This window comes from Staurois parvus, unplaced genomic scaffold (genome assembly GCF_062004578.1).
Source record: "Staurois parvus isolate SC_StPar_1 unplaced genomic scaffold, SC_StPar_1.0 ptg000093l, whole genome shotgun sequence".
In the NCBI taxonomy this organism is placed as follows: Eukaryota; Metazoa; Chordata; class Amphibia; order Anura; family Ranidae; genus Staurois; species Staurois parvus.
Genome location: NW_028317889.1, coordinates 516,334 through 533,812, shown reverse-complemented (window position 1 = coordinate 533,812; position 17,479 = coordinate 516,334). Strand labels below are relative to the sequence as shown.

The window sequence follows — 17,479 nt, the reverse complement described above, 5'->3', positions numbered from 1 at the left end:
GCCGCAAGAAACTTGTAACCAACCTCACAATAGCTGCAGCTTAATGGGACTGTGATGCTTGTTTATTTCATTCCAAATGTGGTGAGTGGTTTTCTTTTTTACTTTTATTATATTTTATACGAATATACTGCACAATGAGTATTTGTTCTCCACTTCTCTAGTCTTTTGAAAAGAATAGAATAAAATAGAATAGAATAGATGGAACAGCCCTCTGACTCCCGGCTCCACTCCTGGTTGGCGCTATATAAATCCTGTATAATAGTAATATTTATCTCTGATTAGCTGACACATGTAACGTGTAGGACTAGTAGACATGAACTGAGTCCATCCTCTGCTGAAGATTATCTGTCACCAGGGGTGGACTGACCATTTGGAAACTCGGGCACTGCCCGAGGGCCCGGGGTCAGTAGGGGGCCCCATGAGATGCCCCTGGTACCTTTTTCATAGGCTTTTTTGAGTTTGGGCAAAGACACAGGGGCCCCATGATCCCTATTGCCCGGGGGCCCCATGAGTTGTCAGTCCGCCCCTGAATATTTCACTCATCCAGGTGTGAACATAACATAAAGATGTGTAAGGTGGTGCAAAAAATGCCAAAAATATGGCACCCTGGTGGCATTCTGTACACAGATGGTACACAGGATGCCCCCCAGAAACGTCATTTCCTGCTCGTGTGATTGGCTCACATCATTTTCCCAGAAGTCAGATTTTGGGCATCCCTTGCAACAAAAATATCATTTTTGGTGAGATACTCCCAAAGGAGAATCACGTCTAAAGGGATGCAGACCCTGCCACTTTCCTCATTAGAGACCTGAAAGTGCAGAAGCTGATAAAAATTATAAAACCACTCCCATACAGATTCCCTTTGCACATGGACACAGACAAACACACAGCTATTTCTTCAGACTAACAAAAGGTAGGGTTCTGCAACAAAGTTTGGTAAAATCCCTGCAATGTACACAGATCACCCAGAGGGGAAGATTTATATCTCAACAAAAGTGGAGTTACCCTTTAACGTGAAGTCATGCTGAAGGTCCAGACGTTGGTGAGTCTTCTTAGAATGGTGACTATGTCAGGAAAGAGGGGGGGTGTGATTCTTGGGCGCGTTTGGGCAAGGACACAGGGGCCCCATGATCCCTATTGCCCGGGGGCCCCATGAGTTGTCAGTCCACCCCTGTCTGTCACATAAACAGGAGTTACTGTATTAATAATTAAATGTGACGCGCACATACAGTGGGGATCGAAAGTTTGGGCACCCCAGCTAAAAATTTGTATTAATGTGCATAAAGAAGCCAAAAAAAGATGGAAAAATCTCCAAAAGGCATCAAATTACAGATTAGACATTCTTATAATATGTCAACAAAAGTTAGATTTTATTTCCATCATTTACACTTTCAAAATAACAGAAAACAAAAAAATGGCGTCTGCAAAAGTTTGGGCACCCTGCAGAATTTATAGCATGCACTGCCCCCTTTGCCAAGCTGAGACCTGCCAGTGTCATGGATTGTTCTCAATCATCGTCTGGGAAGACCAGGTGATGTCAATCTCAAAGGTTTTAAATGCCCAGACTCATCTGACCTTGCCCCAACAATCAGCACCATGGGTTCTTCTAAGCATTTGTCTAGAAAACTGAAACTGAAAATAGTTGACGCTCACAAAGCTGAAGAAGGCTATAAGAAGATAGCAAAGCGTTTTCAGATGTCAATATCCTCTGTTCGGAATGTAATTAAGAAATGGCAGTCATCAGGAACAGTGGAAGTTAAAGCAAGATCTGGAAGACCAAGAAAAATATCAGACAGAACAGCTCGCAGGATTGTGAGAAAAACAATTCAAAACCCACGTTTGACTGCACGATCCCTCCAGAAAGATCTGGCAGACACTGGAGTTGTGGTACACTATTCCACTATAAAGAGATACTTGTACAAATATGGTCTTCATGGAAGAGTCATCAGAAGAAAACCTCTTCTACGTCCTCACCACAAAAATCATCGTTTGAACTTTGCAAATGAACATATAGACAAGCCTGATGCATTTTGGAAACAAGTTCTGTGGACCGATGAGGTTAAAATTGAACTTTTTGGCCGGAATGAGCAAAGGTACGTTTGGAGAAGAAGGGGCACAGAATTTAATGAAAAGAACCTCTGTCCAACTGTTAAGCATGGGGTTGGATCAATCATGCTTTGGGGTTGTGTTGCAGCCAGTGGCACAGGGAACGTCTCACGAGTAGACGGAAAAATGGATTCAATAAAATTTCAGCAAATTTTGGATGATAACTTGCTGCCATCTGTGAAAAAGCTGAAGTTAAAGAGAGGATAACTTCTACAAATGGATAATGATCCTAAACACACCTTGAAATCCACGGGGGATTACATCAAGAGGCGTAAACTGAAGGTTTTGCCATGGCCTTCACAATCTCCTGACCTCAACATAATTGAAAATCTATGGATAGACCTTAAAAGAGCCGTGCGTGACAGACAGCCCAGAAATCTCAAAGAACTGGAAGATTTTTGTAAGGAAGAATGGGCAAAGATACCTCAAACAAGAATTGAAAGACTCTTGGCTGGCTACAAAAAGCGTTTACAAGCTGTGATACTTGCCAAAGGGGGCAGTACAAGATATTAACTCTGCAGGGTGCCCAAACTTTTGCAGACGCCATTTTTTTGTTTTCTGTTATTTTGAAAGTGTAAATGATGGAAATAAAATCTAACTTTTGTTGACATATTATAAGAATGTCTAATCTGTAATTTGATGCCTTTTGGAGATTTTTCCATCTTTCCTTGGCTTCTTTATGCACATTAATACAAATTTTTAGCTGGGGTGCCCAAACGTTCGATTCCCACTGTACCTCTGCATACATACCCGCACACACAGTATATGAAAACCCCACTAGATGGCAGCTTCTGAACACTGCTGAAGCAAGGTGCAGCATAAATACTCGGAATGTATCGCAGTTACTAGGACACGGACTGCAGCAAAGTGACACACCGATGCTCTGTTTAGATATATGAAGTAATACAGGGGAACCGATTATAAAGGGCAAACATTATAAGCACCCAAGAATCACCCCCCCCCCTCTTTCCTGACATAGTCACCATTCTAAGAAGACTCACCAACGTCTGGACCTTCAGCATGACTTCACGTTAAAGGGTAACTCCACTTTTGTTGAGATATAAATCTTCCCCTCTGGGTGATCTGTGTACATTGCAGGGATTTTAACAAACTTTGTTGCATAACCCTACCTTTTGTTAGTCTGAAGAAATAGCTGTGTGTTTGTCTGTGTCCATGTGCAGAGGGAATCTGTATGGGAGTGGTTTTATAATTTTTATCAGCTTCTGCACTTGCAGGGCTCTAATGAGGAAAGTGGCAGGGTCTGCATCCCTTAAGACGTGATTCCTCTTTGGGAGTATCTCACCAAAAATGATATTTTTGTTGCAAGGGATGCCCAAAATCTGACTTCTGGGAAAATCAGTGAGCCAATCACACGAGCAGGAAATGACGTTTCTGGGGGGCGTCCTGTGTACCATCTGTGTACAGAATGCCACCAGGGTGCCATATTTTTGGCATTTTTTGCACCACCTTACACATCTTTATGTTATGTTCACACCTGGATGAGTGAAATATTCAGGGGCGAACTGACAACTCATGGGGCCCCCAGGCAATAGGGGATCATGGGGCCCCTGTGTCCTTGCCCAAACTCAAAAAAGCCTATGAAAAAGGTACCAGGGGCATCTCACGGGGCCCCCTACTGACCCCGGGCCCTCAGGCAGTGCCCGAGTTTCCAAATGGTCAGTCCGCCCCTGGATATATTTTTATCTAGCTTATGTCATCCATTTTTTCACATATCAGTCACTTAGTAGTGCAGCATTCTGTCACCTTTCAATTGTATTGCTTGTAATTACTGTCTTCTCCTGGATAGGGTGGCTCCCCCGCCCCCTTGCCGGGAGAACACAATGGCTCCGTGAGAGGGATTCCCCCATCAACACTGTGGTTGCAGGAAAACAAAAATCACTCCATCTATGGCCGGCTTTAAAGGAGCATAGCTACATACAATCTAAATCTACAGTCCACAGTGCCTGCACCCACAACATACTAGATAATTACTGTGAGAGTCCCACACAAACCTAAGGGATCAATACAAAACAAAACCCTGCCACATGTAAACACAGACCCAGAGAAGACAAAGATACAGTCAGTAGATGAGGAACACCAATAGCAGACCTTTGGTACCTGCTTCCCCTCTGTCCCTGCTTTCTGTCCCTGCTTTCTGTGCCTGCTCCTGCCTTCCATTCTCCCCCTCTCTCGCCAGGCTTGCAGGATCCTGTTTTCATTCTGCAGCCGCTAAGTGTACTGTCATTGTACCTCGTATCCATAAGTTCTGGAACTGCAGCCAATCAGGAAGGAGCTGACACTGCCATATAAAAGTATCAGAAACTTCTGTTTGGCGGCAATTCCAGAACTTCTGATAGGACCCCGCCTGTCATGTATTTAAGAAAACATTGGGGGACTAGCTAAAGTGGGCCAAGGAGGGAAGGGGATTTTTTTTTTTTTAGGGGTGGGGGGCAGGAAATAAGTCAGCTTTTACTGCAGTAGACAAAAGTGAGGTCAATGCCCTTGCTGTGTGACTTGGCAGGGCTACTTAGATTACGAGGCGGGCTGAACATGATTAAAAATCTTTTGGCTGGTAAAAGCGGGGCTATAGGGAGATAGGAGGTGCAGGTACTCTCCAATTCCGGGTCACTCCTTGTCTACGCCCCCTACCCACCTCTGAGCAGAATAAGCCCCAACCCCTACAGCCAGCAAAAATAGACCACCCCAACAATAGACACCCCTGCAACCAAATACCCCCCCCAACGCCAATAGATGCCTCCAGCAACAATAGACCCCCCAACAATTGACACCCCTGCAACCAAATACCCCCCCCCAACACCAATAGATGCCCCCAGCAATAATAGACCCCCCAAAAATTGACACCCCTGCAACCAAATACGCCCAACACCAATAGATGCCCCCAGAAACAATAGACCCCCCCAAAAATTGACACCCCTGCAACCAAATGCCCCCCCCAACACCAATAGATGCCTCCAGCAACAATAGATCCCCCAACGATTGACACCCCGGCAACCAAATATCCCCACAACAACAATAGATGCCCCCAGTAACAATAGACCCCTCCCAACAATTGACACCCCTACAACCAAATACCCCCCAACACCAATAGATGCCCCCCAGCAACAATAGACCCCCCAACAATTAACACCCCTGCAACCAAATACCCTCCCAACACCAAAAGATGCCCCCAGCAACAATAGACCCCCCCAACAATTGACACCCTTGCAACCAAATACCCCCCCCAACACCAATAGATGTCCCCAGCAACAATAGATCCCCTAACAATTGACACCCCTGCAACCAAATACCCCCCAACACCAATAGATGCCCCCAGCAACAATAGACCCCCCCAACCATTGACACCCTTGCAACCAAATACCCCCCAACACCAATAGATGCCCCCAGCAACAATAAAGTAGATCTCCCAGCAGCCTGTATCAACAGACCCTCCAGCAGCCAGCAACATTAGAACCTTTCCCTCAGCAGTAGATCCCTCCCAGCAATTGAGTCTCTAGCGACATAAGATCCCCCCCAACAGCAACAGACCTCCTGATCAACAATAAATCTTCCCAGTCACAATACATGCCCCAGCAGCCAGCATCAATATACCCTTCAGCACTCCCCAGCACCCCATTCAGTGCTGGAGGTGCCAGAACTGCATTCCCCCGAATTGCTGCTGAAAAAAAGCCTCGGTTAAAGGAGATCACTTGGAGGGGTTGGACAAAATTATGGAAACACCAGGTAAAAGAACAAAATCAATACCTAACATGGTGTTGGATCACCTTTGGCATCTGAGGTGCCCTGAATCCTGGAAATTGACAAATATAAGTCTTAGATGGTGGATAATGGAATCTGATACCACTCTTCATGCAAAAAATCCAGTTCTCGCAAAGGTGCCGGAGGTGGAAATCGAGCCCAAAGTGAGGCTTCTCACCTGTTAGCTAGGTGTCTCATCACACAGAAGAAGCAAAAAAATGCTACATCACTGCCAAACATGTCGTCACTTTCACACCTGCAAATTATGTAGTGTTTCCATATTTCTGTCCAACCCCTGTATATGCATTCCATTTGGGGTTGTAACTGTTTTCCTGGAATTTAGTTGTTGAGAAAAAAATAATAATTTCTCTTCCTTGCATCCATGGCAACAGTGCTCAACCGTACATAAGATTTATTAGAATTTCTATCTCCCTACCTCTGTAATTAGTTAAATACCTGCCCCTAATGACTGCCTGGCTCCGGGTCCAAAAAAATGGAAGAGGACTGCATCCTCATCCATTTAGGCAGATCAGATCAGATGAGAGGCAGCCAGGTGTAAACAGCCAGCAGAAACTCAGAAGACATGAACCTGTTATCCACCCCGCTCTGTTCTGATCAGCAGGATATCTGTGAGCGGATCTCCTGCTGATGAACACAAATCGCTGGTGTGAAAGGGGCCTAAAGAAATACAGTTTGCGAATACCCCTGCAAGGTATGTAGAGTTCTTAGAAAGAGCTTTTCTCTCAGCAGAACTCAGGGTTGCCAACCGTCAGTAAATTTGCGGACAGTTTGTAAAAACCAATGATTTTTACAACTGTCTGTAAATATCAGGGGCTGATAACAGTAGCGTCATTAGGGTTGGTATCACCTGGTGCAGTAAAACACGGTGTCAACCCCCCCCCCCCGCCACGTTTTATCAAACTGCCACGGCTTTCCCCTCTAGCCTGCCACAGTGCTGTCCTGCTGCTGCGGAGTGACAGCAGGACAGAGAAGTGGACACTTGGCAGGCTAGCGCATTGGCACCCTCCTGTCAAGCCTGCCATAGGGCACTTGATGGTGTCACCCACACCCAGGGCTTTTTTTTTTATCAGAGAATACTGTAAAATCCCCCCCCCCCTAAGAGTGTGATACAACCAGTGTGATACAACCAGGGTGCAGAATTCAGGAGTGCACTAAGTACAGATTGCAGGACTCAGGTGTGCGCTACATGCAGGGTGCAGGACTCAGGTGTGCGCTACATGCAGGGTGCAGGACTCAGGTGTGCGCTACATGCAGGGTGCAGGACTCAGGTGTGCACTACATGCAGAGTGCAGGACTCAGGTGTGCACTACATGCAGGGTGCAGGACTCAGGTGTGCACTACATGCAGGGTGCAGGACTCAGGTGTGCACTACATGCAGGGTGCAGGACTCAGGTGTGCTCTACATGCAGGGTGCAGGACTCAGGTGTGCACTACATGCAGGGTGCAGGACTCAGGTGTGCACTACATGCAGAGTGCAAGACTCAGGTGTGCGATACATGCAGGGTGCAGGACTCAGGTGTGCGCTACATGCAGAGTGCAAGACTCAGGTACGCACTATATGGCGAGTGGAGGACTCAGGTGTGCGCTACATGCAGGACTCAGGTGTGCACTACATGCAGAGTGCAGGACTCAGGTGTGCGATACATGCAGGATGCAGGAGTCAGGTATGCACTCCATGCAAAGTGCAGGACTCAGGTGTGCACTACATGCAAAGTGCAGGACTCAGGTGTGCACTACATGCAGAGTGCAGGAGTCAGGTGTGCGTTACATGCAGGGTGCAGGACTCAGGTGTGCGCTACATGCAGAGTGCAGGAGTCAGGTGTGCGTTACATGCAGAGTGCAGGACTCAGGTGTGCGCTACATGCAGGATGCAGGACTCAGGTGTGCACTACATGCAGGGTGCAGGACTCAGGTGTGCGCTACATGCAGGGTGCAGGACTCAGGTGTGCACTACATGCAGGGTGCAGGACTCAGGTGTGCACTACATGCAGGGTGCAGGACTCAGGTGTGCGCTACATGCAGGGTGCAGGACTCAGGTGTGCACTACATGCAAAGTGCAGGACTCAGGTGTGCACTACATGCAAAGTGCAGGACTCAGGTGTGCACTACATGCAGAGTGCAGGAGTCAGGTGTGCGTTACATGCAGAGTGCAGGACTCAGGTGTGCGCTACATGCAGGATGCAGGACTCAGGTGCGCACTACATGGCGAGTGGAGGACTCAGGTGTGCGCTACATGCAGGATGCAGGACTCAGGTGCGCACTACATGGCGAGTGGAGGACTCAGGTGTGCGCTACATGCAGGACTCAGGTGTGCAGTAAAAAACAATGCTCCGTCAGTAAATTTTCCATGTTTTGGCAGTATAAAATGCTGCGGGAGATAGGCAACGCTGGCAGAACTTGAATTTTACTTAAAACTCCAACTTGGTGAGCTCCCTGTCTGTGGAAGAATTTATATGAATTAAAAAAGCTCATTAGCAATTTTAATGATTCGCTGATTATTCATGTCTGAGGTCAATTGTTCAATCTCATTTTTTGTGACTTCACTGATAAGTACAGTATTTTTTTTTATTCTGGCTGTTACAATAGCTTTTACTGACTGCAAATTAAAACAAAACAGTAAGTTTTAATAACAAATTATCAAATGATTATGTAGCAATTATATCATTTTTCTCTCAGCAAATTTGAAATTTTCCTTTACTTTTGGCATGTATCTCAGATTAGCATAAAGCCTACAGAGTAAAGACCGCTGTGAAAGTGCCAGGGAAGGAGTGGAGGAGCATCGCGCACCAGCTATAATTACATAATTAGTGGTGTGTGTGTAATTACCATATTACTATTCCTGGCAGGAGTAAATATCCATTTCTCACTGTGGGCCATGCGGCATCTCACTGCCCGAAGGCTTTTACACCGGTAATGAATCTGAGAATTATGATTTATATTGCAAACCTACTGACAAAAATCAGGGGCCTCACACAAGTGCTTTGCTGAGTGCTGTTTGCATTGCATTAAGGCCAGAATATCCTATTATTATCATTGTAGGAAATAATAAAAATCCTTTCTTGTGAAAAATAGGATACCGTCTGGCAGACATAGGAAAGTAAGTGTTCATTTTTCCTGCTTAGCTTAAATCTCTCAGGAACCGATTTCCATCATTGTAGCCTGTAGGCACACAATGCTTGGTGCCCTCAACCCGCCTCGGCTAGAGTCACCTCATTTGCATTGCACAACTGCCTGGAATATTGTAGTAATGTATAAGTAAGCCAAAAAGAACAAAAACAGTACTGCTCCAGTGCCCCTGCCAGCCCATGTCAGATCAGCAAGTGGAAAGACTGGTGCAAGACTGACAGAATTGGCTTGTCACGCAAGACTGACAGAAATGGCTTGTCACGCTCCAGGAAACGTCAACAAAATGATAGCCGTTTGCACGCAGACATTAACTTCCTGTTACATAAATGTAATGAGATGGGTATAAAATGGCTTTCCACCTGTAGAGAACTCTCCATACACGTTTCGCCCTTTTCCTTGCTGCAGTGCTTTTCCTACCCCGATTCCTTTCACCTGTGTGATTTGGCTATGTGAGTCACCTGCTATTCTGTGGATTTTATTTCCTTCCCTTCCATCACTTCCTGGCCCACCTCTTGCCTATATAAGACATGCTCAGTCTAACCCACATTACCTGAGCAACTGCATAGTTCTCCGGGCTCCCGTTCGTTTGCTACTTGTGTATCCTGTGCCTGACTACACGTGTACTGATCCCCGCTTCATCCACCGTCTGTGCTTGTTTTCCGACCGTCCTGACCTTTGCTTGTCCACTGGATTTCCTGTTGTCTCATGGTGTTGTACTCTAATCGCGTGAGTGGTCTCCGCATCCTCAGCAGGGCGTACCTGGGGGCTCTACCTGGTACCAACTCCCCGCAAGTCCATTCCCATCATCAGGAGCCCTGGTGAAGAAGCGAGCTAGAGCTTAGACTTCGTCACCCTGGGGAACCCAAAGTTGGTGATCTACAAGGGCTCACTACCACAGACGCATGACAGTAGGCTTTACATATGACTTTAGATTGTGCCTGTGTAAGGTCAGGGAATGAGAAGACCTGGCTCATAATCAGCGTTCTGTTTCATCCCAAAGGGGTTCAGTAGGGTTGAGCTCAGGCAACTTCAGATCCTCCACATCAAACTGGTCAAACCATGTTTTTAAAGAGCTGGTTTGGCACGCAGGGACACAGTCATGCTAGAACTAAAAAGTCCTTCCTCAGACTGTTGCAACAAGGTCTTTGTACGTTGCGGTACTACCAGTACCCTTCACTGGAAACCAGCACCCTTCACTGGAAACTGAACTTGAAGAGATGTCCACATGCTCTTCACCATATAGCAGCTGTGTTGGTCATGTTTTTGCCACCGTCTATGTATAAATTGAATGTGCATATTGTTTTTTTCACTAGTATTTCAGGGAAAGAAATACTCATGACTGCAGAAAAATAAAACTACTGAAACACAATAGCTAATCCTAATCTTCTAAAACAGGGGTGCCCAACCTGTAGCCATTCTTTTTTTTGGTATTTGTTTTGTAAGTGTTTACACTTAGCGAACACATGCAGGTGAAGAAAATTTCTCTTTACTGGACTTTATGTAAGTTTTATCTTCACAAAGAAGAATCTCCCACTTTTCACAATCATCATCCCTTATTCATGTCATCAGTTTTCAGCAGCATCCATACTTATGAGCAACTATTGTCAAGAATGAAGAACACGAACGGCAGAATTAGAAGTAAAATATCTGATGAGCACCTTGTAAATTCATTGAGAATTGCTACTATATCCATCGAACCAGATATTGATGCATTCGTTTATAAAAAAATGTGTCAAATATTGCACTAGTTTTATGTTTTCCTCTTTTACTTTTATAATAAAAAATATTACAAACAAATTACGTTTTATTACTTATATAGGTACATTATCTATATCAGTGATCATTAACTTGTGATCTGCCCAACTTTTTCTGCTCATCAGCTATCCTCTTCTCTTCCCTCTTCTTCCAGCGTGGCTCTGGAAAGTCAAAAAGTTGGATAACCTGGTCTAAAGGAACCATGGAGGTGGTGCTGTGTTTCAGTTAATGTTTATGTTACTCCCCACCATTGCTAAGATATCTTGCTCTGTGGTCACTTTGCTATCCTGTGGCCACTCTTGAATTTTCAGCTATTGTTTGACTTACCTTTTAAATTTTCCATGTCTGTAGAATTATTACCCCCTTGAAACAAACCCAAGCCCATTAGACTTGAACACAAATGACTCCTGTCCCAGTACACTAATGATTTCCAATAATTGTCCCTGACGTTTACTGGGAATTCATCATGAAGTCCAGCAACGCACCATTAATTGTATGGCAATGTCACCAGGTTCAATAAAGTACCAAACAAAAGAGTCAGATTTATCCGTTTCCCAATGTGTTATCGATCAGAAATTCCCGATAAAGAAAACTCTTTGTTATTTTTAAATGACAACAAACATCTCCTAATAAGTCATTGTAGATCCTTTCCTGAGCTTCAGCAGAAATGCCTCCTAAGAATAAATTCTACTGACTTAGGAAAAGAGTTCACAGTGGTGCTCATGAAAAATTTACTTCCCAAAGACAAATATAGATGAAGTAGAATTCTGTTGATAAGTGTTTGCACTTAGTGTTCTATGACTGAGAATTTTTCGCACCCCTGAATTTGACAATGTGGCCAACAGTGACCTAGCAAATGACAGAGTTGAGTTGGACCTGAATCTCTGAATCTGGGAATCACTCCTTTCAAAAATGGGAACTTCCCTTTAAACAAGAAAATCTGAAAAAAATCTTTAAAAAAAAAAAAGATAATTCTAGTTTCTCATAACACTTAAACCATAAATTTAGACCAAAGGCCATAGAAAATTAGGGATTTTTGAAGTGGAGCTCCCCCCAAAAGGGGATGTTGCACTTTAAGGACTGGCCCTCCACTCCCTGTGAATTATTGGCAACTTTAGGGAGTGGATACCAAATTTTGACAGGTACCTGCCCCCACTTGCACTCTAACCGCCTAGGTGATCAGAAGTGGAAGTTGTCTACCCTTCCCGTAGTCTTCTGGGACACATGACAGGTCCCAGAAGACTAAAGGACCATTCATAATACACAGCCAGGTTCCTACACTTACGATACCGGCGCCGGGAGAGAGGATGGCCGGCTCGTGTGAACACACTGTTGGATCATAGGACAAGTGAGAGGCTGTACCAGCTGATTTTTATTTTTTTTCAAGTGAGACTGGAACACCACTTGGATAAATTGCAGTTAGAGATGGTGACTACATTTGTTTTCTTTTTTTTTTTAGGCTAAAAACATTTTCATTAAGTACAGAAAATACCTGTTGATTTTGCCAAAGACGCAGCATCCATGCCACTTCCTGTGAGCTGATATCTCAAAAAACATTCATTCCAAACAATCCTCTGTAAACTACAAGTCCCTCCCATTCTACCCTCATGTTGTAGTGATGGAGAAGAAAATGTGTTTGTAGTTCTGTCTTAGGGTGGCGGTGACATCCCTGGCTCCTTCCATAAATACAATGGAGGAGTGAGTGTAGCCATCCAGAGACAGGAAGCATTTTATTTTCATATTTACATCAGCTGCAATACATTACATTTTTGTTTCTGCATTTAGATATGTTTTTAAAATGTGAATGTTTAAAAAAAAAAAAAAACACTCCAGGGTTTACAGAACCTAAGTTTATTAAAATAGTATAATGAATGTATGCATTTCACTAAATCTTAAGAACCTGTAGTGATCTATGTCACAGACGTTAATGTTTAAGACAACATACAACAAAATAAATGACCGGAGGAAAAAAAAAAGACAACCCAAGAATATATGATTTCTACGGGGAAACTTTGAACAATTTTCAGCATTGTAGCATTTATATTGAGTTGGATTGGAAAAAAGAAAAGAAAATTTAAATTTACTTTCAAGACTCCCTATGTAGGGCAAACAACTCAAAAACATTTGCACTTCATTCTAATACCTAATAGGACAAAATCAAAAATAATATTAAGATAATTTCATTTTGATATATCACCTGGGTATCTCATAGACATCCACAAAACTTCATTTTATTATTGTATATTAATTAAAACAAACTTTGCTCTGAGAAATGCGTTCGCGATTAAGCTCAAGCAGTCACTGTCTGAGAATGCCGCTTTAGCAACTGTATATATTATAAAAGGATAAGTCACACGACAATGTGTTACTTTCTATGAAGTATAAATAAGAAAAATGGTGGCATTTCTATACAAAAAAACCTAACAGCCTGAATTAAAAATCAAAATGCTATGGTTTGTTTTAATGTAAAATGTTGGCCAAACCATCTGTTTGAATGCAACTGCTGTTCGGGTATTCTGATAGCCGTGGGTGCCACAGCGGGAGATTTGTTCGCACTTACTGCGCAAAAAAAAATCTAACCTTGTATGGCCAACTTAGGATAAGGCCACTAACCTCGAAACACTCTGCACTGTAAAGAAACAGTAAAAGCCACCTTGCAAATAAGGTCAGACAATAAAATAACACTAATAGGTTCATAAGGCAGCTTCCAGGGAATGGAGAGAACCAGATTAAGGTGTCAGTGGAGCACAGGAGATGCACAACTTAACTAAAATGTTAAAAGCCAAGAGGTCTCTGAAACAAAAAACAGCCAAGGCCCAGATTAGTCCTTCAAATGGCACTCATACCAGATGCTGGTCTAGACCAGACAAGAAGGAAAACGGAATACGTCGTATGGAATACTTTCTAGGATGAAAGTTCATTGATTCGCACAAGCAAATTAGGCCTTTCGGGTGCAATGGTAGACTTTGGGAGAAGCAGATTTCCTAGATATACTGTATACATATAAGAGGGTAGATTTGAACGTGTCCAAAAGGCCTCTGCCACTTAGGACTGTGGCTTCAACAGCCATACCATTAAAGCAAGTGACCAAGAAGCAGGATGGAACACTGGCCCATAAAACAGAAGGTCCAGATGATTTGGAAGAGCCCACAGAACGTCTGCCAGGAGTCTGATTTTCAACTTCCAGCAGCTGATAACTGAGAAAGCCCACCTGCAGATTTTCCATGTCTGGGATGTGAACAACGGACAGGATTGGAACACGCAGTTAGGAGTATCAACTTTATTTCCTTCTGTGCATTACAACTTGTGGTGCCTCCTTCTCAACAGGTGTCCTCAAAATAGAGGAGTGAACTGAATCACTTAGAACTTAGGACAGTGAGCGTCCTCCAACCATTAAGTCCCCTGCACTGATAGGGTAATCTGCCACCCAGTCTTACAGGCTGGCAAAACTTTCACGTCTTTGAAGGACAGAGCTTCCCTGACTCCGACACTGGGTTGGAAATCAACCTCACTAGGGACAGTCTGGCATTGGGGCCCAAAGACAAAGCCTGTTTGTTCCACATTGTCAGAATGTTATGTTGCAGCATTTTCAAGTTAAATGGAGTGTAAACTGCAGCCTTGAAAAGAGCAACCATTAGATCCAAGACCTTTGATGGGCTCAGTCATAGAAGTCAAGGGACAAAAGTTTGTTCCAAGGCAAGAAGATTCTGAACAGGGCCATGCCTAATGTTGGGCCCAGGTACTCCAATCTGTGAGATGGGTCCAGCAATGACCTCAGATTGAGGATTCAACCAAAGCTCTGCAGGGTCTGTGTTGTCTATTAGATGTTTGCTAACAGAGACAGGTAGGACTGGCCCTTTAGTTCAGGTACGGACCCTGGAAAACCGAGGCTAGCTGGAAGTGGGAGGGTTTATATATGGGTATGTCCATGCAGCCATCTCTTTTTGCCACTGTTCAGTCACCTGAAGGTGAAGTCTGTCATAATGAAAAAGAGCTTTGTGAGTTGCTGTATGACTAAAATATTATTTTTTAGACAGGATGTTACTTTCCCTTCAGTTCTTCACAACATGACCACAGAGGGATCTCCTAAAAAGCAAGATATAACTTATTTTAAAATTACTTTCAGAATAAAGAATAAATGAAGGCCACAGCGTCAACAAGTTGCACCGCGTCTGTAGGCAGAGCTAGGTTTAAAAGATTTGAAAATGATAAGTCCTCAAAGGATAAGAGGAGTATACAAGAGTGCAGTAGTTGTAGTTCAGCAGTAATGTTCAAAAATGTATGCAAGTGTAGCAAAAGCAGATTATATTGACCAGGATGCCTTACCAGTTTCTGTAGGTGACCGCACAAAGACCATACGTACAAAATAATACTTCTGGAGCTATATGCCCCCACCAAAAATGTTTCAGACACATAGTGCATAAAGAGCGAGTAACCAACTGGAGGGTTCCTGGTGAACAAGGCACAGTGAGTGAAAATTTGCAGATATGACATGATGGATCTTTCTGAAACACCAGACAACTCAAAGATGAACTTGGCAATGTATAAATTGTGGATGGCTGCACCTCTAGAATTGCAATTTTAATATTGTCTAAATACAATAATTTTTATTTTTCCTTATATATCACATATTAAATGTAGTTTGACTAGCTCTTTCTTTTTTTGGACATTGCAACCTAATATTTTTGTAAATTACCCCCCACAGAGCGAGGTGGAACCATTTTCAACAATGCTGCATTCAGTTCTTACCAGAAACATGTCTACATGGAGTATGTATGCTGTCCCACCCCCCCAGTTTGAAAAATCCATTGCCAGGTTTTTGGTATCTAACCTAAATGAGCTCCGGTGTGTTTGCATGTTGGTATGGCTGTGACAGGACCCTTAAGACTGTAAGTTCCTCTGACGGCAGAGAATGATGTAGCCTGATGGCTACTGTGTAGAAGTTACTGTGTCAGGACCTGGATCACCTGCTGGTGGCACTGTGATATCCCTAGGTAGAGGGTTGTAATTCCAGTGTCCACCAGCAAATATCTCACAGCAGCCAGCAGACCCCAGTGATCAGTTTCCACCTGATGCTGGCTGCTGGGAGGGTATTTAGGTCCTCCCATATTAAGTGCCTGTCATTCCAGTACTTTGCTGCTGCCTGATTCTGTTTGCCACTTATCCTGAGCCTAGATCTTGAACTTTCTCCTGCCCTGCATCCTGAACCTGCCCTGCATTTTTCTGCTCCCCTTGTACCTGATCCCAGTACTGGTTCCCCCTTCCCATCTGTTCCCTGAATCTCCAATTTTTCCTGTTTACCCGTGTACCCAATTTTTGTACATTTTAAATAAAATTAGGTTGCTACTTAGGCATTTTGGTTATATGGTTGTGGTTCATTTGAATCTTTTGTATGTTTGCTGGTGTTTGGATGTCTTTTGTTTTACTATAAATACATGTATTTATACCTGTATTGTCTGGTTTTAGTTTCCCTACACAGATCTGGCCATCCCTGCTGCTGATTCCTGTCATGCTGAATTGTAATGACTGTTAGCTCTGCAGTCTTTCCTATCACCCCCCTGTTCTTGTAAACACGTAATTTGCTTTGTTGTGTAGTGGGCTGCAGCTATTATCTGTTCCCTCTTCCCTGTGCCCCACCATGCATGAAGCCTGATTATATAAGGTAATCCATACCCAGGGGCGGACTGACCATTTGGAAACTTGGGCACTGCCCGAGGGCCCGGGGTCAGTAGGGGGCCCCATGAGATGCCCCTGGTACCTTTTTGATAGGCCTTTTTGAGTTTGGGCAAGGACACAGGGGCCCCATGATCCCCTATTGCCTGGGGGGGCCCCATGAGTTGTCAGTCCGCCCCTGTCCATACCGCTAAAAATCTGTAAATTAGAAACAAAATGATTAGTAATGTGATTCTCCTATAGTTTTGCCGTAATTACCATAAACACAGAGATGGGTAGATATAATGTAGGAACATTCTGCATCACAGGTAGAATTTTCTGTTTGAAAATTTAGAGAGCCAAAAACTAACCCCAGTGCACATGCGGAAAAAAAAGTTTAAAAAAAAAATCCAAGAAATTTAGGACTTGTTATAACATTTTAGAATGTCACCAAAACAAAATAAAAGACAACAAAAAAATCACAATATAGTACAGCAAGACAAACATCCAAAGCAGGTTTTGGCCACCAACAGATCTCCAACTCTGTGTGCCTTTCCCGTTTAGAAAGCTGCAGGCTGTCCGGCTAAAACCTACAAAAACACACTTGCGATGATGACGTGAGATATAAACATGAGATATGTCATTCTCCAGTCCATATGGTCAAACGTGGTGAAAATATTTCCTCGAATGGCAAAAAGCGCATTCTTCATGAAGATTTTTAAAAAAGTTGCATCGAAGAGTATATAAATATTCCAGCTTGTTGGTAATGTTCTATGAACATCTAGCTATTCATAACAGATAAGAAATCGGATTGCCAGTTCAAGAACAAAAAAAAGTTTCTATAGAGTAAACAAGTCCCATTCAGTCTTCATCAGTGCTCGGATCTGTAGGTAGGAAACGTGTCTGTTCTATGAAGCTTCTGTGTTGATAGGTCTTGGCAGCAGCAAAGAAAGCAGAAAGACAGAGAGGGACAGAAAGAGGGAAAAGAAAGATAAGATTCTGAGTGACAGATGACACGTTATTATGTATTATGGAAAATATACATCTCATAAGTTTTGTACAT

General features: G+C 43.6%; 1 protein-coding gene across 4 annotated transcripts in view; it reads right to left on the bottom strand.

Annotated features, from left to right (window-relative positions):
• The window catches only part of DOK5 (docking protein 5), a 162,889-nt gene that overhangs the window by 28,988 nt on the left and 116,422 nt on the right, over positions 1-17,479 (bottom strand). For 3 of the 4 annotated variants that reach the window (XM_089670709.1, XM_089670708.1, XM_089670705.1), the window contains exon 8: positions 12,600-17,349. The exons of the other annotated variant lie outside the window; for it this stretch is intronic. In XM_089670709.1, coding sequence (XP_089526835.1) covers positions 17,288-17,349 — 62 coding nt within the window. In that variant the 3' untranslated portion in view covers positions 12,600-17,287. Of the gene's footprint in view, positions 1-12,599; positions 17,350-17,479 lie in introns of those variants that run through there. 4 annotated transcript variants of the gene reach the window in all.